The 25,193-nt window shown below is 42.4% G+C and overlaps 1 protein-coding gene across 2 annotated transcripts in view; it reads left to right on the forward strand.

Moving 5' to 3' along the window:
* Positions 1 to 400: 400 nt before the first annotated feature.
* LOC109479433 (mucin-like protein) overlaps positions 401 to 25,193 on the forward strand; it is a 30,724-nt gene continuing 5,931 nt past the window's right edge. The window contains exons 1-14 of one of the 2 annotated variants that reach the window (XM_019781398.1): positions 401 to 560; positions 3,690 to 3,812; positions 4,298 to 4,401; positions 18,433 to 18,528; positions 18,829 to 18,948; positions 19,293 to 19,850; positions 20,366 to 20,500; positions 21,000 to 21,110; positions 21,659 to 21,789; positions 22,273 to 22,540; positions 22,840 to 22,943; positions 23,112 to 23,205; positions 23,527 to 23,682; positions 24,547 to 24,730. In XM_019781398.1, coding sequence (XP_019636957.1) covers positions 475 to 560; positions 3,690 to 3,812; positions 4,298 to 4,401; positions 18,433 to 18,528; positions 18,829 to 18,948; positions 19,293 to 19,850; positions 20,366 to 20,500; positions 21,000 to 21,110; positions 21,659 to 21,789; positions 22,273 to 22,540; positions 22,840 to 22,943; positions 23,112 to 23,205; positions 23,527 to 23,682; positions 24,547 to 24,730 — 2,270 coding nt within the window. In that variant the 5' untranslated portion in view covers positions 401 to 474. Of the gene's footprint in view, positions 561 to 3,689; positions 3,813 to 4,297; positions 4,402 to 18,432; positions 18,529 to 18,828; positions 18,949 to 19,292; positions 19,851 to 20,365; positions 20,501 to 20,999; positions 21,111 to 21,658; positions 21,790 to 22,272; positions 22,541 to 22,839; positions 22,944 to 23,111; positions 23,206 to 23,526; positions 23,683 to 24,546; positions 24,731 to 25,193 lie in introns of those variants that run through there. The other variant, XM_019781399.1, reaches the window with a different exon arrangement.

The following is a 25,193-nucleotide window of genomic DNA, read 5'->3' on the forward strand; positions in this document are numbered from 1 at the left end:
GGTTTCGATAAGCCTTGAAAAATATCAATGAAAGCTTAACAATACACACGGTTTTGTTACTTTCAACTTTAGAAAAGAGATAACCGGCAAGTACAAGTTTAACTGAAGTCAGTGAACCCTTACAATGGCCACAACACGCCATGCTTAAAGAATTCCCAAGTACCTTAATTACACAAACATTTGGAAGTGATTTAAATGCTTCATTGGGGTAAAGTGACGATTGTTAGTCTTAAAACTGCAAATATAGTGAAAATCGCCAGCAAGATTCCACAAAAAGTGGTGAACGAGTGGTGAGAAGTTTTCTTTGTGACGTGAATGTGGGATTGAATGTATGAAGGGGAACTCCCCTCCAGGTATCAGGTTGCGACGCTACGCAGCACAAATTCGGGGGCTGGAGTCGAGGAGGAAGTAATTTTTTTGCGCACTCGGAGGGAAAGAATTGAGCAGTGCTTCGCAAGGAATGTACGTAGGACAATGTCGGCGTGCTTCTGTGTGTCACTTCTGATCATCTTCTTCTGCTGCCTGTGCTGCTCTGGGCAGGTCCGCGCAACGTTAGAGGGGTAAGTCGGTCCCTTTTCATGTAGACAGTACTTGTGGGGTCGTGTGGCGTAGCGGCAGAGTGCGCGACTCGGAACTAAGAGTCCCGGGTTTGAGTCCTGACATGCCACCGATCTTGTGCCCTTGAGAAAGGCACTTTACAGGACTTTCCTCACTTAGCTCAGGTGTAAATGAGTATTGTCCTGTCATGTATTTTTCCCCTGTGTTGGTGGCGGCATTAATATAAGTTAAAACTTGAGTGTGTCGTCACCACGTCTGGTGATTACATGTTGGAATTAAAAAAAAAATGTACACAGTGGACTATATCTAAATCCGTTCACCACGTCATTGGAGAATAGCATAAATACAGACAAGTTGTTACCTAAAGAAACATTTGGAGTTTGCATTCTGTTCCCAGTCTGTACAGGATCATTGTTAAAAATCTGGCGACGTATAAATGTAATGAATATTAGAAGTTCGAGGTAAGCGTCGTATATGTCATGTATGAACGTATGTAACGTTATGTATTGCCACAAAAGAATCAGCACAAAAGGCATGTAGTAGTCAATGTGCACATTGTTTCTTTCTTCGTTTGCTTAGGAAGAGAAGAAATTATATCAAGTTTTGAACAGTCCTTCTGTATACAGTGGCTGGTATAGCTTGGCTAGTTTTACGCTTGTACGTGTAAGCTACTAGTATCATATAAAGCTATACAGGTTCGTCACATTTGTTGTGGGTCGTGGTACGATTTTAATGTCATAGGCTTGTGATTTCCGAATAGCCTGTGACAGAATCAACCACGGACAGAGATCTAAGACAGACTTTTCTGTGACGCCCATGTCACACATTTACAAATTTGTCCTCCCAAACGCCCGCCGAACGCCTGCCGACCATGGTTAGGAATCGGTTGGCTGGCGTTTGGCTGGGTCGGCCGAACGTTTCAAAATATTCAAAACATTTTATTCGTGGAGCGACAAGCTAACCATCAGTGTAAATAAGTCAGCAGTGTTCGGGGTGTGTTCAGGTATCAAATTTGACTCATATTTAATTCAAATTTGTTTCGAGTCATATGCAAAGGTAGCCTCTACCAGGCTTGGAGAGGTGGCTGGAAAGAGTAGAAATCGGCCAAATAGAGAGATAAGCATGGCAAGGCCAAGGGAGTTTGTCCGTTGAGAGAGAGCGGTGAAATGTTCTCTCAACGGACAAACTTACTTGCCATGCTTATCTCTCTATTTGGCCGATTTCTACTCTTTCCAGCCACCTCTTCAAGCCTGGTAGAGGCTAATGCAAAAGGTACGTGGCCTAAATCTGATCAAAGTGCTCCCGAACACTAGCCGACCTGTTTGTGCTCGGGAACGAATTCGTCAGACGTTCGTAAATGTGACGAACAGCTGAATGTTCTTACGATACATGCACCATATCAAAATAGGACTCAATTATTGAAAAGTAAACCTTCTCCATTGGTACATGGTCCACACCAGAAACCTAGTAACTCACCCAGACACAGACACATAACAGTTGAACCCATACAAAACTCAAAGAGGTTAAAATTCACAGTAAAGATTAACAAACGTCAATGAGGAAAATAGTTGTTCGTGGGGGTGACTAGTGCATTATGGACACACGGTGTGTAGGTACAGTATATAGGGGTAGGCCAGGTGCCAAGAAACATTAGAAGGGTATCATGTAACCGCTTCAGTATCCTGAATAGCCCTGAATCATTTGTCATTGTGTCGCTCCTGGGTGAAACGTGGTCTTTGTGTGCCCATGTGAGGGACTTGACAGCATACAGGGTAACGTGATGAGTGGACCACAATTAAGTGTAAACAACACGACACTTACTTATACACTCAAAGACTTAAGAAAAATATAAGAAAGTCGGCAAATTCATGCCCGAGCCGAGGGCTAATTGCAAGACCTACCTACCTACCTACCACTCCACCGCATGTCAGCTACTGCTGAGGCGGGCCATCATTGTTCTCAATTGCAAGACCATGATAACAACAATAAACAGTAAAAATGATGATAAGTAATGCTGATGCTACTTTAGATATAAATTAAGTAGTTATTGTTGGGTTTGAAAGACTTAAGATGTAAGGCAGGGATATAATAGCCCAGGGCTAATGAACGGAGATGGGCGCCGCCCTATGCGTCACTGGACGCGGGAAGGCTCTTTAACTTTAACTTTAAATGAGGGAGAGAGAGAGGGAGTTATCGTTTTTGTTCACACAGCGATTTTTAAAGTCTAGGATTCTTGATAACCCTTATGCTCCTAGTAATATTTTAAAATGATTTGATGCCTTAACCAGGTCAAAGACCTTTGTTATCTTTGGTCCTGCGGTGGCATAGTTACTTTCGCATTCGTTGCGTTTCGATGCGGTGTGATGCGTTGCACGAGAAATACCCCCAAATCGTACAATATATATAGAATACAACACATGGTATTCCGTATCGCCCGAGGTACCAGCCCGACCGCGCGGTGGGTGGTGGACACCGAGGGTGATGTGGAATACACCGTGCTGTATTTTATTTATGTCATACCCACCCAAGAAAACACGCCTTTCTATGTGAAATGAGCGAAAATTTGGTGTCCCTAAACAAAAAAAACAACAACAACAACAAAAAATGTGGGGTCGTGTGGCGTAGCGGCAGAGTGCACGACTCGGGACCTAGAGGTCCTTGGTTCGAGTCCTGACATGCCACCGATCTTGTGCCCTTGGGAAAGGCACTTTACACGACTTTCCTCACTTCGCTCAGGTGAAAATGAGTATTGTCCTGTCATGTATGTGTCCCCTGTGTTGGTGGCGGCATTGATATAAATTGACAAAACTTCAGTGTGCCGTCACCACGTCTGGTGATTACATGTTAGAATAAAAAAAAAATGCAACAACATCAACTCCAACGTCCGAATTTTGTATTTGAATTTTCGAAAGAGGTGCACGCAGTTAAGGCGCAACGCGTTCGAATCGTTCTATGGAACATTTGGAAGGCCCGGGCCGTACGCGTAAAGAACCCCCGGGCCGTACCGCTAGTTATCACACGGGCCGGAACACCTGTATCGAACGTAATCGCGGCCCAGGTAGGACATAAAGATGGTTACTGTATGTTCAGCCCATATACATGCAAAGGTTTTAAAACAGTTCCCTTTGCAGTCCCACGGGCAGTGTGTGCACTCGGCAGGAGACTTACCTTGCGAGCTACCAGATAGAAGAGCGAAGAAGAAGACAGCCTGCTACTGATGTGTGGACGTATGTCAGCGAGATATTTACTAACAGGTAGTATTCAATCCCTCTTGTTTTCTTGAAGATAAGCTGCCCAATAACATAGTGTCCGTATCATAATAGTAAAAACACAACAACTAAGTGTAATGTGAAGTGGCCTGTTTTCCGGATCCTGTCGTTGTTGTCAAGTCATTAGAATACTCCCAAGTACCATTAAAATAGCGTTTGCGATGTAATTAATATAGACCTTGTATTAACACAAGAAAATTACGGCGACTTTCGTAAGGTCTGAGACTAGGCATGCAGAGAGACAAAAGAATTAAGTGGGTACAAAAGAATTAAGCTGCGTACAAGACTATAGATGAATCAACTTGAACTACTTGTTCTAAGGTCTAAACATTGTACCTGCTATAAATGTAGTGCAATAAAATTCTTCTCTGAAGTTCTTCCAAGACATGATAGGGCAAACTACCCGAGAATGTGAAAAGTAAACGTTATGCGTCTTAGAAAGAGTTATATCCAGTTTGTTACAATTACAGGCATGGAAAAGTCCGCAGAGGTATTCAGACCCTGTACGAGACACGCTACGAAACAATCGAGGAATGTTGCCAAGGATGGGTCCCCGTGGGGAATATCTGCACAGGTAACAAGATACTTAATTCCTGTCTGTAGAAATGTGTCCACTGTCGTACAGTAGTGATTAGCTCCTGTCAAATTCACTACCCCATATCAAGCTTACTAGCTTTGGTAAGTCAAGCCTGCTGCAGTGTTTTTTGTCTCTTGATTTAGGGAGTGGAACCTTCGGTCTATTATATTTACATGTTGCACCTAGAAATGACATTGAATTTCTTGCTATAATTTTTAATACATTCCGTTGAACGGTTTGGAATTGATATGGAAACTAGAGTTCCACGATCTCATACCTTCGCCAAATGATAATCATTATTACAAAGTAAGATTATTCCTCCTGCTTATGCACATAGGGCCTCATTTGCATGAATTAAAGCAGTTGATCATATTCTTCACCAAAAGACAGCCTTATCTTAACAAAGAAAGCAATTCTATCATTTCCTCATAAATTATGCAAATGAGGTCCTTATTAAAAAAAACAAAAACTGAAAGCAGTGGGATATCCAGAACAACTACGGACGATAGTGGAAAACAAATTCTACATTTTGATTACAACGTTTACGAAATTATAGCAACATTATTAAAAAAATCAAAGTCTCAGATGTTTCAACAGGAACACAACTGCGTCATGTAATCTGTATCTTGCTGTATTCTGCCTGTTCACTTTCACTTATCTTTCAAATACCCCAAGTATGAAATTCCAGGCATTTTCCCATTGATTATGCAAATTAAGTGTTAATTTACATAATCAATATCTGCCTGCATTTCTCTCGTTCTCAAGTACATATGTCACGAGCTCAATAGTCCTATAATGTAATGCAGCTAATTTATAGAATTTCCTCATAAATAATGCAAATCCGTCGATGCCTTAACCGGTTCTTCAGTTATCATGTTTTGAATATTTTTGAAGAAACGCCCCTGCAGTTCCTGGGCAAGCCGCTACCTACATCACTTCTTCCCCAGTACAAGACCTACCTTCTATTCGAATTTTGTGATATCAAAACCGGAAGTTCCGCTCCATTACCACAAGCCAGGGGGCCCAAAATCTAATCATTTCTAGCTCTCATAAAGACCTACCCACCTACCAAGTTTCATGACAATGCATATTAAGCTTCTTGAGTTATGCTGTTCACAGACAGACAAACAGACGGACAACTACTAAAAACATAACCTTCTTGGCGAAGGTAATAAACTCGATACCTTGTGTAGCACGATCATAAAGGCGGCATGACCGCGAGCTCCAATATTAAAAAAAAAACCTTAAAGCAGTGGGATATCCAGAACAACTACGGACGATAGTGGAAAACAAATTCTACATTTTGATCACAAAGTTTACGAAATTATAGCAACATTATTAAAAAAATTCAAAGTCTCAGATGTTTCAACAGGAACACAACTGCGTCATGTAATCTGTATCTTGTTGTATTCTGCCTGTTCTCACATTCAGTCAAGTAGCATCAAATAGTCGTTTATTCTCCAGTCTGAAAAACGGTGTGTTTGAGGCCGCAGAACACAGTATTGATGGGCGACCCCCGGGTCTATGACGCGGGTATAGAAAGTAGTGCAGACAAACCTCTTGCATCCTGGCTAAAGCGACTTATGTGAGAGGTAGCCATGATTAAACCATGCTGTGTGGTATGGAAAGGTATCGGCTTGTACACCGTATGATTTGAATTGTGAATATTTCCTTCTTCGTGTATAAATGCACGGCATTACGCAACCGCTTTCCGGAATGAGCCGGCTGCAGTTCCGTTTACCCCGGTAGAGGGCCAAATCAAAGTGGTCGTCATTATGTTAAAAAACGATAAACCTTTTTTGGTTTTCAGCTATTTCGTACAATATACCGTATATTTCAACATATTAGTTGGCCGTGATTCTCTAGTGCACCCTACTATAATTTTTACCGCGTCGAAGTGAGTCACCTCGGGGTGCTTAACTATAGGAATCCCCATAGGGTTAAAACTGCTACCTTGAGAGATGTTTACTGCCGCCCCCAAGGTTTGTTTGTTTGTTTGTACAATTTAGATAAACAAGAGTGAATTTTCCTGAGGGATGATACATTGAAGACACGTTATGTTTGTAGTCGCTACGTACAGTTTGATACACGGATTGCATATTTACTTAATGGTCTGGAGCCGCTTGAAACACAGAGGAGGCAACCCTTAATGATTTCCCCGGAATTTCTTTGAAGAAGGGAAAACAGCGATGAAGTCTTAAATATTGAAAGCTACCTCTTCGGTGTAAACATGTTTTAAATTGTCAACTACCTACTGCTCACGTACACAGCCATGACCTTTTTCGTTCTTAACTTTCTTGGTTATTTTACTATCAAACTCTCTCGAGCTCATATTTTCAGCCATATATTTTAGAAATGGTGTTATTTAGCATAAAGATAATTACATGGGGTAGGCAATGTATGGGGCTCTCCCCAAGCCTGGTAGAGGCTATCATACATTGGCATCATAGGGCCAATCATTTCCTCTGAGCTACCTATAGTTCCCCGCGTCTCCCATAATGTAGTGAGTCTAAAAAAAGTCTACGGAACTATCACTGTACACAACTCTAGTTTCAAAAGTAATGTCATACATAATTTGGCACGTGTTATCTTCTCGCTTCTAGTTCTTTTCTCGCTTCTCGCATCCTTTTGAGCTGACGTATTGGAGCTGAGAGTTATCACTGCCACTGTACAGAATTCAAGTTGGAGTTTAGATAAACAAAACTGAATCTTCTAGGAGATGCTGTATTGGAGATCTAATTTAATAGACACGCCATGTTTGTGGGCGTTACGTGTTGTACACCACACGTATAGAATATTCTCTAAGTTAACCACTTAATAGTCTGCAGCTGGCAGCCACACAGGGGAGGCAATCTTCAATGATTTCCCCCGAATTTCTTTGAAGAAGGAAAAATGGCGACAAAGTATTGAATATTCAAGCTTGTCACGAGTTGGAGTAAACGTATTTAAATTATCAACAGGCTACTTGGCACGTTTGATCTTTTCGCTTCTAGTTGTTCTTTTTAAAGGCCTGGGACCTGAAAGTTATCACTGTTCAAAACTCTGTAGCTAGCTAGAATGGGAGGAATTTTTTTTTTGGAGATGATGCATTTGAAAGTCTGTCTAGACACATTATGTTTGCCAAAGTTACGTCCTTTATATTATACGTGTTGAAAATTCACTAAAATTAACCACTCACTAGCCAGCAACACAAAAGAGGCAATCTTCAATGATTTCCCCAGAATTTAATTGAAGAAGGGAAAACAGTGATCTAGTGGATTGAAGGGTAATCTTTGACCTGACTTAGTGTTGGAAGAATTGATGGCTAACCTTTGACCTGACTTAAGGTTGGACGGATTGATGGCTAATCTTTGACCTGACTTAAGGTTGGACGGATTGATGGCTAATCTTTGACCTGACTTAAGGTTGGACGGATTGATGGCTAACCTTTGACGACTTAGTGTTGGACGGATTGATGGCTAACCTTTGACCTGACTTAGTGTTGGGCGGATTGATGGCTAACCTTTGACGACTTAGTGTTGGACGGATTGATGGCTAACCTTTGACATGACTTAGTGTTGGGCGGATTGATGGCTAACCTTTGACCTGACTTAGTTTTAGATGGATTGATGGCCAACCTTTGACCTGACTTAGTGTTGGGCGGATTGATGGCTAACCTTTGACCTGACTTAGTGTTGGGCGGATTGATGGCTAACCTTTGACCTGACTTAGTTTTAGATGGATTGATGGCAAACCTTTGACCTGACTTAGTGTTGGGCGGATTGATGGCTAATCTTTGACCTGACTTAGTGTTGGACGGTCCAAAAATTTTTGTGGGAAGATCTGGATTGAACTGCTGTTTCCTTAACTGCTGTCTAGATGTTCATCAATTAATAAAACCGGGAGCCACAATGTCGAGTCATAGTTAGACCATTGTATTGTTCACCAATATCAATGATAATGATACAACAGTCAGAACTATCAGTTCTTAATTGGCAAGATTGTCAACACACAAAATACTTCCCTACAACACTCAGAAAATGTCTCATTGTAGACTTGAACGTCTTTCTCATACTTTCCAGGACAGCAAGGCATTTAGGAACAAAATTCTTCATCTTCATCATTATAGGAACCTTTCTAGATATGAATGCATTAGTACTACATAATATACATCAACCAGTTTATAAACATATTACAGAAGTCACTTTTTGTTGCACGTTTGCCTCACCTGTACAAAACATACAAAATTTGGTAGGGCAACAGAAAGTCATCTATGATTAAAATGTAGTCTGTGTAACATAATCACAAGATGAACCTTTGTCAAGTTACGTTAAATAATTATAATAGCTCCAGCTTTCCTCATGTTCTGATGTTTCCACAACAACTGAAATGAACAGAAAAGCTTTACAACGGCAGGTCTAAAGGAGAATCGAGCCCAAGTCTTTCTAGACTTGGAACATACAATCATACAATACATGTATAAAGCTTACAAAACTATATACAGTTTTTCAAACGTCAAAACAGAATCGTCGTCCATAATCATAGTCCTATTCCATGCCAGGTTTGGTCTCCAATCCTTGTTGTAAGCTACAGATGACAGTCTCTCTTTTATCAAATGTCTGGAACCAGATGTTTGTCTGTCAGTGTTACAAGACTTGTACACTATTGATAGAAATATGTCCGTATGATAATGTTAAGACAATTAAACATTAGGATATATTTTCACGTATTAACATGCTTGATGTTCTGTCCCACAATAAGGCTTAAGCGTTGTTGTATGTGGTACAGGTGAAACATAGGGCCAAAAAAGTTCTAACAAGGTCTCAGGTGGTAGAAAGTTTTGTATCCTTTGGGGGAATTTTAGTAACATTTTTTTCCATGATCAGGTGCGTCGGGTTTCTGCCGGCACGTTAGAGTTGACGTACGTGTGAATCCGTGGAAGTGGATCCGGAATTCTCTCTGCCTGAGGCATGTCCGAGTCTTGTGGATGTGCTGAGACGTTAGAGTTGACGTAGTTGTTTGTCCGTGGAAGCGGGTTCGGACAACCATCGATATTCTCTTCTTCGCCCTTTCTAAAGCCTCGCGGGTAATAGGAGGCCGTTCGTAGCTTGTCGTAGGATTCCCCGTGGATGTAAGATTCTCTACTGTTGTCATAGGAGGTTCCAGGCTTGTCGTATAATGTCCCACGGTTGTCGTAGGAAGCCCTTCGTAGTTTGTCGTAGGAGACCCCGTGGATGTCGTAGCAAGCACTGTGGTTTTCGTAGGAGGCTCCGCGTTTGTCGTAGGATGCCCCGTGGTTGTCGTAAGAGTCCCCATGATCGTTGTAGGAGGCCCCGTGGTTGCCGTAGCAGGCACTGCGGTTGTCGTAGCAGGCACTGCGGTTGTCGTAGGAGGGCATTCGTAGGTTGTCGCAAGATGGTCCTTGGTTGTCGTAGGAGGTTCCACGATGGCCGTAGGACGCCCTACGGTTATCGTAGGAGGCCCCATGGTTTGATGGCATAGCAGACATTTCCAAGCAATTGGACTGCGCTGAGACGTTGCAGTTAATGTAAGTGTGAGTCCGGGGAAGTGGGTCCGGAATCATATCTGCCTGACACATGATGTCCGAGTCTTGTGAATGTGCTGACACGTTAGAGTTGACATACATGTTGGTCCGTGGAATTGGATCCGGGATGTCTTCTGCTTGAGACATCTCCAAGCCAGATTGCCGTTTTAGGCCGTTCAGATCGAGGTAAAGGTTGGGGCCTTCGGCGTTCTCTTCTTCGCCCATTTCCAAGCTTCGCGGGTCGTACGAGGCTCTTTCGCGTGTTTTAGGCAGAGTAGCCGTCCCCAAACGTTTGGGAAGTACTGAGACGGTTGAGTTGACGTCTTCTGCTTGAGGCATGTCTGAGCCAGAGTGGCGCGGTGATCCGTTCAGGTCGAGGTACAGGTTGGCACCTTCGACCTGCGAGTCGTAGGAGGCACTGCGGTTGTGGTAGGAAGCCCTGCGGTTGTCGCAGGAGGCCCTTCGGCTGCCGCAGGATGCACTGCGGTTCCTTCGCGTAGCAGAAATGCTTGCACGGTTTGCCTGTGCTGACACGTTAGAGTTGACGCACCTGTTGGTCTGGGGAGGTGGGACGTCTGTTGCTCGAGTCTTGGCCGTGCCTGGTGGGTAGTAGTGAGAGTCGCCGGCGGCGATGCCTGGTCTGTCGGACCGCGGAGGTGGAACTGGGGCGTTTCCCGCCTGAGCTGTGCCTGAGCCCCCTGGCTGTGACGTGGCCCTGGAGTTGGCGGGCCGGCTGGGTCCTGGCCGAGGGTCTGGGGACGCCGAGGTCGCGCCTCTTGGCCCCGTCACGTCTGCATCGTACATGGGATTATTCAGGCGTTTGGTTTCGGCATACGGAGTAATGGATGCGTCATCCTGGTTGTCATCTTGCGCTTGTTGAGGGGGTACAGCAGGGTTTCCACTCGTGGGGGCTGCGGCCGGGGGCTGGAGGTTTTGCAGCGGTATGCCTACGATAGCGACTGGGGCGTTGCCGTGTAAGTATTGCCGCTGCTCTTGTCGCTTTTTGTAGCACTTGCGGCCAGCTGCTCTCACCCTGTCCAGAAACACCAGTCCCACGAGGCCGGTTATTACGTAGAGAAACACCATATTCATGGTATGCAGTGGATTGTTAGCTGGTGGGGCCGCGACGTCTTGCTGGCCGTTCTTGGTCGTGGCTTTACTCATGTTTCCTGTAACCCTTCCGTTCTGCCGGATAGGTTTGGGGGTGAAGACGGCTGTCATCACGGTGCGCCGTTGTGTCTTATCAGCTGCCGGAGTGCCGGGGGTCATCCTGCCGGGGGTTCTTGTCCGGAGTTTCGACCATCCTTTCCGTCATCCTTGCGTTCTGCTGGACAGGTGTCGTCACGGTGTGGTCGTGCCTTGGGTCTTGTTTACTTGACTTGGTCAGCGGCAGATCTTTAAGGACGCTGCCTTTTGTTGCGGACTTCACGACGCACCGGTAGCTGCCCCCCGTCCAGCACTGGTAGGCTTGTGGGTCCATGTGGAGGGTGGAGGTGGACCTGCCGATGTAGGGTAGGTGGGGGGCATCATTTGGGTGCGCCTTTCCTCCTTCAGGAGACTGGGTGGTTGGGTACTCGTGCTCCAGGCGTGTGGTCACCGTGCCGCCGCATCGGTCTTGTGCCTGAAGGTCTCCAACGGCCCTTCCTCTTGGATCAATCCACCCGATCTCTGGTCGCTTCTCCCAGAAGACCTCACACACGAGAGTGGTTCCGCGGTCTCGGCGTGACACCTTGGCTGCGGGTGGCGGGCACGGCATCTCTCCCCTCTCAACGTTGTCAACCATTATCCCCGAGAGGCTAGGAGGGTAGTTGCACCGCATTCTGTCCCGATTGTCGAAACAACCATAAGACGTTGAAGGCCTCGCCAGCGCACAGGTGCAACGGAAGGGATTCTCCTGGATAGAGATACTCCTTTTACCCTTGCACATGGTAGTGTACGACTTCAAGGGGATGGTCGAGATCAGGTTGTTGTTAACACGGATAAGCTGGGTGTCCCTTGATAACCCCTGTAGCCACTCAGTGCCGAGGAACGATAGCTTGTTGTGATCCAGGTAGATCAAGCGTAGCCTAGACAGACGGTCGAACGACTTCCCAGCGATCTGCGAGATGTTGTTGTAGTTGAGGTGCAGATACACGAGGTTGGTCAGGCTTGAGAAGTAAGATTCTTCCACAGCACGAAGCCGGTTATGCTTGAGCTCAAGATATTTCAGCCGTCTCAGTGGCTGGAAAGCGTTCTCCTTGATTTCCACGATTTCATTCCAAGACAGCGCCAGCTTTTCCAGCTTGGTGATCCCGCCAAACCAGCTTCCAACGGTTTTGATGGCGTTCTTTTCCATGGATAGCGTCGAAATACCGGGCACTGGTGCGAACGCTCCTCTTCCAACGGTGCGGATGTTCCCGGGCCCGAGGATCAGATGCCGGAGCTGGCCAAGGCGGGGCAGTGGTTTCAGCTCGCCGCTCCTGTCGGAGTGCCCCGCCACTTGCAGCTTCTTCAGGTCGCCTGGGAGACACCGGAGCGGACTCTCATCGGCCTGCCCGGTCGTGTTGCACGTGGCACAGGGCAGGGTGCCTCCACTCGCGACCATTATGATCCCCCCGAGCCTAGGGCAGGACCCAGTGTGCCTTACCACACAGAGCCTAGCACAGGGCGGGCCGGCCTGACTCGGGCCAAGCGTGAGGAGGAACAGGACAAAAAGGGACAGCTTCAGGCCAGCCATTGCAGATTCGTTGTGACTTTCTACAACATCTAACCAACCCTGACACCACAGATGTTTTAGGATTTACTTAAGCTATGAGAGTCCTTAAACAAACTATAAAGATATATTGAGTTCTACAGAGTTCTTGCCCCAAACAGCTGGTTGTTCAGATCGACCCCCTGCCTTTTCCACCAGGAGTCATGTTGAACGCACGGTATCCTTATGCTGAAGTAACCTGTAAGACACAAAGATGTAAGTCTGTCTTGTATCCAATAACGACTCATAATACTTGAACATTTGTAAAGCTCCTTTTAAATTTAGATCTACCTCATATCATTAGTCTATTTATATTTCTGTTGTAGTACAGGGTTTGTTCTGCACAATTTACATCAGATCTTCTCTTTCTTCAAGTCACATCTATCTTTTAAAACTGTAATATTTATAGCATTGATTAAAAACATGACTATATATTTTAAACACACTGTGTGAAATATTCATTTCTTTACTTTACTAGACTAAGTGCTATAGTATATAATTTTGTGATTACTTGTGATTTATAAAAATCATAAAAGTGGCCCACCGAAAATAAAAAAGGTCACCCACCGAAAAAAATAAAAGTGACCCACCAAAAATAATTATAGTGACCGACCGAAAATAATTGAAGTGACCCCCTGAAAATAATAAAAGTCACCCACCTTAAAATAAAGTGACCCACTAATATAATAAAGATGACCAACTGAAATTAATCAAAATGACTCATCGAGAATAAAGTGGCCCACCTAAAATGATAAAAGTGACCCAACAAAAAAAGTCTCACCTACAATAATTAAAGTAACACACCAAAAATAACTAGTGACCTACCAAAAATAATAAAAGTGACCCATCGACAATTGTCAAAGTCACCCACGAAAAATAATAAAAGTCACCCACATAAATTAATTTAAGTGACCCACCGGAAATAAAGTGACCCACCTAAAATGTTAAAAGTGACCAACCAAAACTAAAGTGACCAAACAAGAATAATAAAAGTGACCGACCAAAAATAATTAAAGTGACCCGACAAAAATGATAATAACGACCCACCGAATATAATAAAATATAAGAAATAAAATAAAATTAAAGAAAATAATTGAAGTCACCAACAAAAATAATTACACTGAGCCAACTAAAAGTGACCCACTGAAAATAAAGGGACCCACTGTAAATAACAAAATTGACCCACCGAAAATAATTACCCACCTAAAATAATTAAAGTGATCCACTAAAAATAAAGTGACCCATCTAAAGCAATAAAAGTGACCCACCGAAAATAAGTCAAGTCAGCCACCGAAAAGAATAAAATTGGCCAAAAATAACTTAAGTGAACCAACATAGTAATTAAAGTGAGCTATCAAAAATGATTATAGTGACCCACCTAAAATGATTAAAGTGACCCAGCGAAAATGATAAAATTCAGTCACCTAAAATGATCAAAGTGACCCACCAAAAATAATTAATGTGACCCACCTAAGAAAATCAAAATGACCCACCGAAAATAATTAAACTGACCCACAGAAAGTAATAAAATTGACCCATCGAAAATAATTACCCACCGAAAATAATTAAAGTGATCCACTAAAAATAAAGTGACCCATCTAAAACAATAAAAGTGACCCACCGAAAATAAGTCAAGCCAGCAACCGAAAATAATAACATTGACCAACCGAATAAGTGAACAAACAAACATAATAAAAGTGACCAAACAAAAATGATTATAGTGACCTACCGAAAATAATTAAGGTGACTCACCTACAATCATTAAATTGACCCACCTAGAATAATGAAAGTAACCCACCGAAAAAATTAAAGTGACCCACAAAAATTAAAGTAAAACCACCAGAAATAAAAAAGATGAGCGACCGACAATAATAAAATCAGACACCGAAAATGATTAAAGTGACCCAACAAAACAATTAAAGGGACCAACCAAAAAAATAAAGGGACCAACGAAAAAAAAAATAGTGAGCCACCTAAAATAATCAGTGACCCACATAAAATTACAGTGACCCACGAAAAATGCTTAAAGTCACCCATCTAAAATAATAAAAGCGACCCACCGAAAATAATAAAATTGACTCACCGAAAATAATTAAAGTGGCCACCAAACATAATAAAAGTGACCCACCGACAATTATCAAAGTGACCCAGCGAAAATAATTAAAGTAACCCACCAAAAAAATATAGTGACCGACCTTAAATGATATAAGTGACCTACCGAAAATAATAAAATTTACCCACCTAAAATAATTGAAGTGACCAACCTGAAATAACTAAAGTGACTCATCAAAAATAAAGTAACCCAACGAAAAAGTAGAATTGACCAACATAAAATACTTAAAACAACCAACCTAAATGATGTAAGTGACCCACTGAAAATAATTAAATTGACCCACCGAAAAAAATTAAAGTGAGCCACCGAAAATAATTAAAGTGACCCACCAAACATGATCAAATGACCGACCGAAAATAATACAAGTGACCCATCGAAAAAAATTAAAGCCATTGTATTACTGCCCTTTATAATGTTCTACTTTTAGGTTATTATCTTTAAAGGCAAATTTGTATGATATCTGTTTGTGGTTAAATTATTTTTGTCAAAGATCAAATAATCTATTAGAAGATAACATTTTGATAAGTATCATTACTGTATGACAGGAACGACTAATGTTCAATACTGGTACATGGTGGATAATTTTAAATGTATTATTTTAAGTATCCAAGGTACCCCTTGCTAGTCCTTTTGATACATAAAGTCTGTCAGGCAATTGTCTGTGATGCCTTCTTTTATAAACCATCATAGTCTGGTAAGAGAAAAAAGTCTTATTAGCAAAAACAAATTTAGAATTAGTAATGCAGAGATACCTAGCAAGAGGAATATTTTGGTAGTAACAGATGAAGAAAGTTACTGCGATTATCATTGGCCAGTTTCAATTGAAATATTCCTAGCCATCAATGTTGACAATTCGGTCCCATAGATTTATTAATGCATTAGGTAATTCTGTACAGTGGACGTATCGGGGTCTCTAGCAAAATACCTGTTTTATTTGACACATCCACTCCAATAATTTTCCGGTACCAAGAATGTTAATTCAAGTGGACTAACATTTGGGACAAAATCTTAAAGAAAGCACTTTGAAAGTCGTTAAGGTAGTATATTATGAAGATCAAAACAGTATAGGACAAACTACAGAAGGGATAAAATTTAACTTCGCCGCCAAAATATCTACCCGTCAATCCTTGCGCGTGAAACGAGTGAGTGCCGCAATTTTTTTATTTCCATGTTACCATGCCAGAATGGAAATACATCGATTCAAAAATATGTGTAAACGTCTCTATCAAAACATTCAATCAATAAGCCGCTCTATGGTCTGTTCTAAATAAAAATTCTTCACCAACATAGCCTGTTTGAGAACATAAACTGGGCCAAGGAGATAACATCATGAAGTGTGTATTTTTCAAGGTCTCATGTATGTTTCAAGGTCTCATGAGTTTTTCTTTAAATTTTGGCAAATGTAGCCTGGTTGACATTCGATTTGTAACGAAAAATTTTCGGGTTTGCCGTCATAAATCGAATGACACCGAGGCTAAGAAATGTAGGCAACCTAACTGAGAAATTATTGACATTAGTTATTCTATGTTGAGAACATCTACCCCACACCGTGTAATACAAATGCCAAGAATCTCTAAACGCACAATCCCTACTGCAACAAAAACCCTGCCAATCATGTGCTACAGCTGATTTCTTCTTTTACAAACAGGCTTTCGCTACATACTCTCGCTAAAAAGGACATTTTCTCCACTCCAGACACACATGCATGTTGCTGGTTAATGTTTGGGTCGGCTTCTGATCGGAGTAATACATAAATGAGGGGCGGCGAACTCCAAAATTCACAAATAAAACCCTTAAAACAGTAGGATATACAAAAAAAAACTACGGACGATCGTGGAATGCAAATTCTATATTTTGATCACGAAGTGTACAAAATTATAGCAACATTATTAAAAATTTCAGATGTTTCAAGAGGAACACAACTGCGTCACACTGCGTTAGGAATATCGGGTGTTGCAATTCGTTACGCCCAGTCAGGTCCTTGCATAATTTTTACTCTATGATGATACTTACATACATTTGTATGACAAGTAACACATATTATTACCAAAATGTCTAGGAATTTTAGACTAACAATCAGTTTCCATCATATTATTTTACAAAGCTTTTATATGTGTTAATAAAGACCCACCTCACTCAAAGATACTGCCGATCGTCAGATGATCTCGAGTGTCTTGTCCGGCATTGTCGAGTCAGGAGCGTGCTTGCTGGAATGTCGAAATTCGACAAGATTTGATACTTAGTTATTTGTATGACAACTAAGCAAAAAAGAGGAAAATCGGTAAATTTTCAGATAAATGACAGGTCAATTTGATCCATTTTCATGAACAACGTTTCGAACATTAAAAAACCCACCTGAAAGATACTGTCGATTTTCCGATGATGTCGAGTGTCTTGTTATGCATCCACAGACCGAGTTTTTCTGGAGTTACCGACACAGCAGTCGGCTCACAGGAGCACGTCAAACAATATGGCGTTTTCAGCTTTCTGCCAGCGAGGATTTTACCTTAGGCCGCACCGTCTTAATTTTATGGACGACATCCTCTAAAGACCCCCAAACTAGTGCGCGCGGGCGAATAAAAAAAAATTCCGGCCAAAAATAAAAATGCTACTAAACCACAGGAGTACAAAGCTGGTATTATGAATTTGCGGCAGTACATAGCGACGTATACGACAAACCTGCACATTCTGGCTTTTTGCGAAATGTATGAATCGGCACTGTACATGTACTTCTGTACTGAGTTCTTGAGTAGTTGAAGTCTGTAGCCTGGGTGCCGTCCCACAGAGTTATCACAGGCTCCCTATTGTCGCTAACTACGACTACCCAGGCCTAGAGCCTCGGAGGACGTGATCTTCTTTTTTTTTTAGAACAGGCGAAAATCAATGCGCGCACGGATGTCATCCATAAAAATGAGTCGGTGTGGCCTTACCTTACCTGCCTAAGTTTACATGTATGAAAATGAAAAAAAAAATCAAAGGATAAAAAAAATAATCACATTGTTGCCGCAACACAGGGGAGGCAATCTTCAATGATTTCCCCGGAATTTCTTTGAAGAAGGGAAAACAGCGATGAAGTCTTAAATATTCAAACTTGTCAGGAATAGACGTAAACATGTTTTAAATTGCCAACTGGCTACTTGGCACGTGGAACGTGAACTTTTCGCTTCTACTAGTTTTCCTTTGAAGTTAATGGTCTGGAGCTGAGAGTTGGCACTGTGCAGAACTCTAGAGGGGAGTTTACGTACACAGAAGTGAACTTTCTCGGGGATATTGCATTGGTGACTTTTTTTTAGAAACGTTTTGTTTGTAACCGGTACGTGTTTTGACGTGTATTGATTTTTTTTATTAAATAAATCACTTAATAGTCTGGAGATTGCCGTAACACAGGAGAGGCAATTTATTTATACATCTTCAATGAGTTCTCCAGAACTTTTCGAAGAAGGAAAAGCAGCGAAAATGAAAAAGCAATGAAACCTTGTTCCGTTGTGTAAACGTGTTTCAAATTGGTAGCAATGTATCCACTGGCCAGATGAGTGTCTAATGGACAAGAAAGTTATGTTCAAACAAGAAATGAGCTTTTCTTTTTTTTTTTTTTGGTCGCTGCTTGTTTGAAGTTGCCACATGATGTTTAATCGTCCCCCTTCTATGACCCTGATCTAGCTACATGTGCTGATCCCTGTGGTGACCACGGCAGCTGTACTGCACCTGACACCTGTGCATGTGAAATAGGATATACCGGCAGACTCTGTGACGAAGGTAACGATATGTACTGCGTAAATTTTACATTATACAAGCCCTAAAATACAATAAATATTCCCAATGTCTTGTATATGTTACTTGTATTTTGTCGTGTGGCGCTGTTAAAATAAGTAATTGCAGCGCCACACCGTCCTTGTTATGTTTCGATGAATAAAGAAATGTATTGCAGCCTAAGTATAAGTAGCATAAGTTAGAGCTTTAAAATTATGTCATTTTCTTTCTATTAAATAGCATATTATTGGTGTCATGTATGCAACTATTATAGTTTCTTTTCATATTAATTTTCTCCTCACGAAGATATTGACGAATGCGAGTCTCGGAACGGCGACTGTGACCAACACTGCATCAACACCGTGGGTTCGTACCGCTGCAGCTGTGACGATGGCTACAATCTTCTCAATGGGAGAGAGTGCAAAGGTTAGCATCATGCATCTATATTTAATAACATGTACTTTTGTGTAACATGTACTTTTTGTAAGATCAACAATCAGTGCTTATACATGTAGTATTTTTTTTCAATTTTTCTTATGCCTTCCTAAAGTGCACTGAGTGCTTATACATGTAGTATTTTTTTTCAATTTTTCTTATGCCTTCCTAAAGTGCACTGAGTGATTATACATGTAGTATTTTTTTCAATTTTTCATATACCTTCAGCTAATAATTGAAGACTTTTGTTATTCGATGACTTACACAATTTTTTTTTACTATAGTATTGTAAGAACAATGTTGAACTAGCAATACGCTCCTTGTGTATATTACAGAGGTTGTGTGCAGGATGCCTGTGGACCTTGTTTTCCTGCTGGACGGATCGGGGAGCATCACGGCGCCAAACTTCGAGATAACCAAAAATTTCGTCCAGAACACAACGAGCGACTTCCAAATCGGTCCTGCCAACACCCTAGTGGCTGTAGTTCAGTACCAATCTTCGCCACACGACGAATTTCCTTTGAACCGATACACAACATTGGATGAGCTTCTACCTGCCATTAGAAATATATCTTACCGAAGTGGTGGCACTCAGACTGGGTTGGCCATAGACTATGTCCTTGACAGCAGTTTGACGGAATACAATGGAGCCCGCCCGGGTGTGCCGAAGGTTGTGATAGTGGTAACAGACGGACATTCAGGTGACAGTGTTGTGGCGCCATCTCAAAGAGCACATCAGAGTGAGATCATCATGGTGGCCATTGGTGTCGGGTCAGGCTACAATATACATGAGTTAAAGGAAATCGCCACATCGAATGTCACCCTCGGTACGGTGTCAGACTTCGCGCTGCTGGAGAAACTGAAGGACGACATTCTCCCCACAGTCTGCGAACGTAAGTACAACTTACTATCACCAATCTTCAACATTACTTATCAATAGCAATAAGCTAAAATGTCTACACCATCATTGGAATGTAGACACAGTAATCTCCGCTTTATCTTTATCCAATACCTTGACGAAACTTAATGAATGAATGGCGACATGTATTGCATATTTGTGCCACACTGGCCGTGGGCTAAGGAAGGATCACAACAATACATGATTAAAAGATACAGTCAACAGATACAAAATAAAACTATCGTTAGATACATTCAACCCCGCTTTTCAGTTATAGCAGAGGTAACGGAACAGATATGTTTTTCGATAGAGGATTTGTCTAGTTGCAATAGGAATATGACCTTTTTTTACAGTGTATGAAGTAGGAAAATTGGTTTTGTACAATCTAATACATTTCATTTCTCTCTTTACTATGAGCCACAGTCTACATCCAAGGATACAAAATACTATATATTTATAGTAACTAAATAGACTCTTTCGCTTTGAATTAGAACACTGTTTTGCTTGCAGAGATCCCGGATGTTGATGAGTGTGATCAGCCAGACAGAGGCGGCTGTGAGCAGAAGTGTCACAACCTGCACGGCTCGTACTACTGCACATGTGACGACGGCTACACACTGGCTGAAGACAGGCATTCCTGTGATGGTACGTACGCAACATTTCGTGGGCTGTACTCGTTGCCGTTTACAATTTAAATGACGATCTTTTTTCAAGTCATTTTGCCAATAGTAAACAATACGAATGTATTGCATCAGCTATTTATTTTATTCTTTGCTTCAGGCCAGAGGCCCATATAAAAACAGGGACAATACAAAAACAAGTAAAGATACACAAATCACATACAGATGTCTAAAAACTGTTGCCAGTAGAGGCTCCTTGTAAACACGTCCGAATGACAAAGCGTGTGCACAATGCTATTTCTAGGAGGCGCTTAGCAAAGGAATATGACAGTTTGCGCCACCTGGCGTCGAAAGTATCGAGACATAATTAAGCACATAACAAGCTGTTACTACACCACCTAGGCTGATTCGTCAGCATTTTAAGTGCGTCATGGTACACTGTACGCTATAAAGACTTTACTACAAGCATCGAACATTCTTTTTAGGAATCAAAGTTGATAAATAAAATGTTTGTTTTCCGACAGACATTGACGAATGCCCGGCCCCAGGCTGCCACGTCTGCATGAACGTTCCCGGGTCCTACCGCTGTACCTGCCCGCAGCGGCACAGGCTGGTCAACGGCAAGGATTGCAGAGGTAAGCCTTACAAGGTCATAGTCAATGTATATATTCTAGTGCAACACCATCATTGGCAGTCCAGCCTCGGTGCAACGCCAGTAATTGCTTCTAACTAGAAGAAAAACCAAAACGAAACCTTCTAGTATGTAAGACGCCCAATACACAATAAGTAATCAAGATGTCTATTCAACAATGTGTAGCCATAATTTGTACCAATGTTAAGGTTTGATTTTAATTTCTCGCTATAAAAACATCTAACAGACATACGATTATGTCTCTCTCTTGCCCATTTTGTCTGTAGTGCCCTAGAAGGGCATTTCGTTCGTGGTAATGGACCGGTTGGTAGACTAATCAATTAGCTTCCCACTGAAAGAAGTAGAGTATCCGGACCTCCACATACTACACTTTTGTTAATGTTAGAGAAAGACGCTTGTCTCGCAGTGACTGCTCTAGTGGTCGTCATAAAGGACCGGGTGTATTGGAGTAACTTTAGCAAGCCTACCTCATCGGATTAATCCGGAGGTACAAGTATGATGATGATGATAATTTCTCTACTTTCGCCGCAGATGAAGACCTTTACCCGTACGGTGAGGAGGTGGGGAGGGGTCCGGTGGAATGGGACTACAGAACCTGCCTGAAGAGAGAGCTTCCAGCTGAGGGCTTCCGCTTCTTTGACCAGCGACACCACAATATACATGTGGGTGTCATCTCTTACATTGACCTTTTTTTTTTAAATCTGTTTAACCACATCCTCAAACTGTGGCGTTATATCGATAATTTTCAAAAAGGTTTTTAACAGCTCTCATATCCCCTCTACTGTACATTTATCTATTCATTGATTAATGAGGTAATGAGCTAGTGGTCCTCATAAATGGTCTTTAGAGCACGTCGGCAGTACGTACTGCACCTGCGCGAACCCGTAATGTATTATGCATAGCACTTTGGCAGAACGTCTCATGCAAAGGTGTACTTGCACACATAAGGTTAACACTCCGTCTGTAGTTTCCAAATGTAATGTCGGAAACGATATCGTCTGCAACGGACAAAATTCTAATGCAACGGTGACCAAAAATCCAACGAAAACGGCGAAAAAGCAGGGTTTTGAGCAGGCGCAGTACGTTCTGCCGACGTGCTGGACTTTAGACATATGGGTTTGTGTTTCGTTTTATCACGTATTCAGGTATGCCACAATGGGATAGTCGCATTTACCAAGATCCAGCCGCCAGTTTGGCCGACCAAGCTCAGAGACAGGGAGTGGTGGAAGACCCCAGTCATAGCGCCATTTCTAGCCAAGTCTCGTCCTTACGTCTCGCGAGACCTTCACGAGAGCAGACGTACCAAGATATACTTCGAGATCTACGAAAAAGGCGATGGAAATCCAAACACTACAGCCATCCTCGATAAAGCCCGGGTCCATGGGAGATCTGCACCGAAGTTTTATAATCCAGGTACGTTCCCTGTTCATTATGAAGTTCAGCATCAGACTAACGTTATCAGAAGCATTCTGCATTAAACAATTTGGTGGCAATAACAGACCCGGAAGTACTGCTTTGGGTGGCTGAGATGTCGGTTTGTGTACGTGCCTGTACTGGCAGGGCAGGTTCAACTGTTGAGATCACGTGTGTGGGAATATAGGCAGACTAAAAGGAGCTCAAAGGTATAAGAATCTGACCGGGAGCCAGTAGAATTAGAGGTTGACATGGGGGAAATTCGGGAAGGCTGAAATCTATTTCTTGTTGTTTTCTAGACTATGAGCCGGTGTGGGTTCTTGTGACCACCTGGACCAACATCGCTCCAGACTGCAGCACGTTCGTGAAGAGTCAATGTCCGGTGGACAAGAACAAACTACCTGTAAGTAAACCGTGAATTGTGCTCAAAAACTATGTGATGGAGTTGTTAAATTCTGAACACAACGGAAATTCCTGATACGAAGATTACTGATACCGTTGTATTATGAAATAAAGACAAAGCTTTAACTTTCAACAATTGGGACTTACCCGTTGTATTGTGTCAATACAGTTAAACCGGTTTCAACTCGCCCTGTCAACAGACGGAAAGTATTCGTATGCAACCTTCATCTACCCAGCAAAGACCATCGAATGGGCATCTCCAGGTAACACTCCTACATAACGTAACATCAGATCTGTGTTAGTAAGGCCACATCGACTTAATTTTATGGATGACATCCGCGAGCGCATTGATTTTCGCCTATGTACTGCCACAAATTCACAATACCGGCTTTGTATTCCTGTGGTTTAGGAGCATTTTTATTTTTGGCCGGAATTTTTGTTTATTCGCCCGCGCGCACTAGTTTGGGGTGTCTTTAGAAGATGTCATCCATAAAATTAAGTCCGTGTGGCCTATTCGTGAGAGTAAACCTTTTTTGCCCACTGATATTATAAAACCATTGACGTTGTGGACGAACTTCATTTAGACGAACTTCAGACATTCTCGAAAGAGTTCCCGACGGCCATCGCAGTGGCAGGCTACAGCGCAGGAGACGGGAGTAACGTGGCGAAACCTCACGCCGTGAACCTGGACGAGAGCGGGACCATGAAGATGAAGAAGCTGGGAGAAGCCGGAAATGGAGGTACGCCTTTAAAGATGCGTAGAGTGGGGTCGTGTGGCGTAACGACAGAGTACTCTACTCGGAACTAAAATACCTGACATGTCACCGATCTTGTGCCCTTGGGAAAGGCACCTTATACGACTTTTCTCAAGTAAAAATGAGTGTTGTCATGTCCTGTACCCCTGCGTTGGTGGCGGCAAAAAAATTAGTTGATATAACTTGAGTGTGCCGTCACCTTGTCTAGTCATGAAGATTTGGACTAACAAAAGGTTAGTATTTTAATTCAAATTATTTTAATTTAAGCAAACCTAATAGAGTAATCCATGGACCATGGTCCATGTATCTAGATTACTGATGCGTTGGTCAATTGCTAAATTGAGAGACCTTGGGCCCATGCATCTCTAACAAGGCAGTCTTACTATCTGTATCTGCATCGGTATAGCTGGTATAACCGCCCTTCGGCGTAACACACCAGCTTCGCAGGCACGCGGCGCGGCGGCAGCTAGCTCTATCACACCGAACGACATGTTACACTCAATCCTTGCACATTTAGTTGCAGGAGTTGTTTAAAACTTTCTATTGATGATGCCCCAACTGTGCTTGGTGGCAACGAGTTCCAGTCTACGATAGTTCTGGGGAAATACGAGTTTTTGAACACCTCAATTCTTAATTGATAATTCTGATATTTAAAGGCATGACTGTTTCTTGTATCTTTTCTGGACTTGTATCAGATACTTAGTTCCTATATAGTGTTTGGTACGCCCACCAGTTTATTAGTCATTTTGTACATCATGCACAGTCTGAACATCCTTTGTCTGTCATTCTGGATATTGTTCGTCGTCATACTGTCTGACTTAACAATATACCCTTTATCCCGCAACACAGGGGTGTGGTCATTCGCATTGCAGCTTCAAACCGGCGACACGGTACCCGACCCGCACACCGTAAGGTGTTCTGAGTGGCTCCGCGATCAGGAAGTCCCAGACCCCGCTAGGTTGCCGGGGTATCACGCCCTGCCCGGACCCTACTCCTGCCCGTGCACTGCTGAACAAGCACACTACGATAGCACGTAAGTTGCTTCTTTTCGTGTATCGACTAGATATTTACATCCTGCTAACTAAGCTTAGCTGAGACCATGGTCTTATAAATCTAAAAAAATCTTACTAATTGTGGAGCTTTTATAATTTTTGGCCTTGGGTGTTTTCAATTGATAATGGAAATGCTATGTACATGTATGTGGAAACATACAGAGTTAAACACACACACACACACACACACACACACACACACACACGCACACACTCACACAGACACACACACACACACACACACACACACACACACACACACACACACACACACACACACACACACACACACACACACACACACACACACACATGGTCACACATACCAAATATTTTCATGTAGGTATCAACATACCCTTTCATCTCACTACTAAATGTATTTATATTAGTGTTATATGATATAGTTGACATATTTGTGACATGGCTTTTCTGTAACTTGTTTAC

This window comes from Branchiostoma belcheri, unplaced genomic scaffold (genome assembly GCF_001625305.1).
Source record: "Branchiostoma belcheri isolate BF01 breed outbred unplaced genomic scaffold, Haploidv18h27 scaffold489, whole genome shotgun sequence".
NCBI lineage: Eukaryota > Metazoa > Chordata > Leptocardii > Amphioxiformes > Branchiostomatidae > Branchiostoma > Branchiostoma belcheri.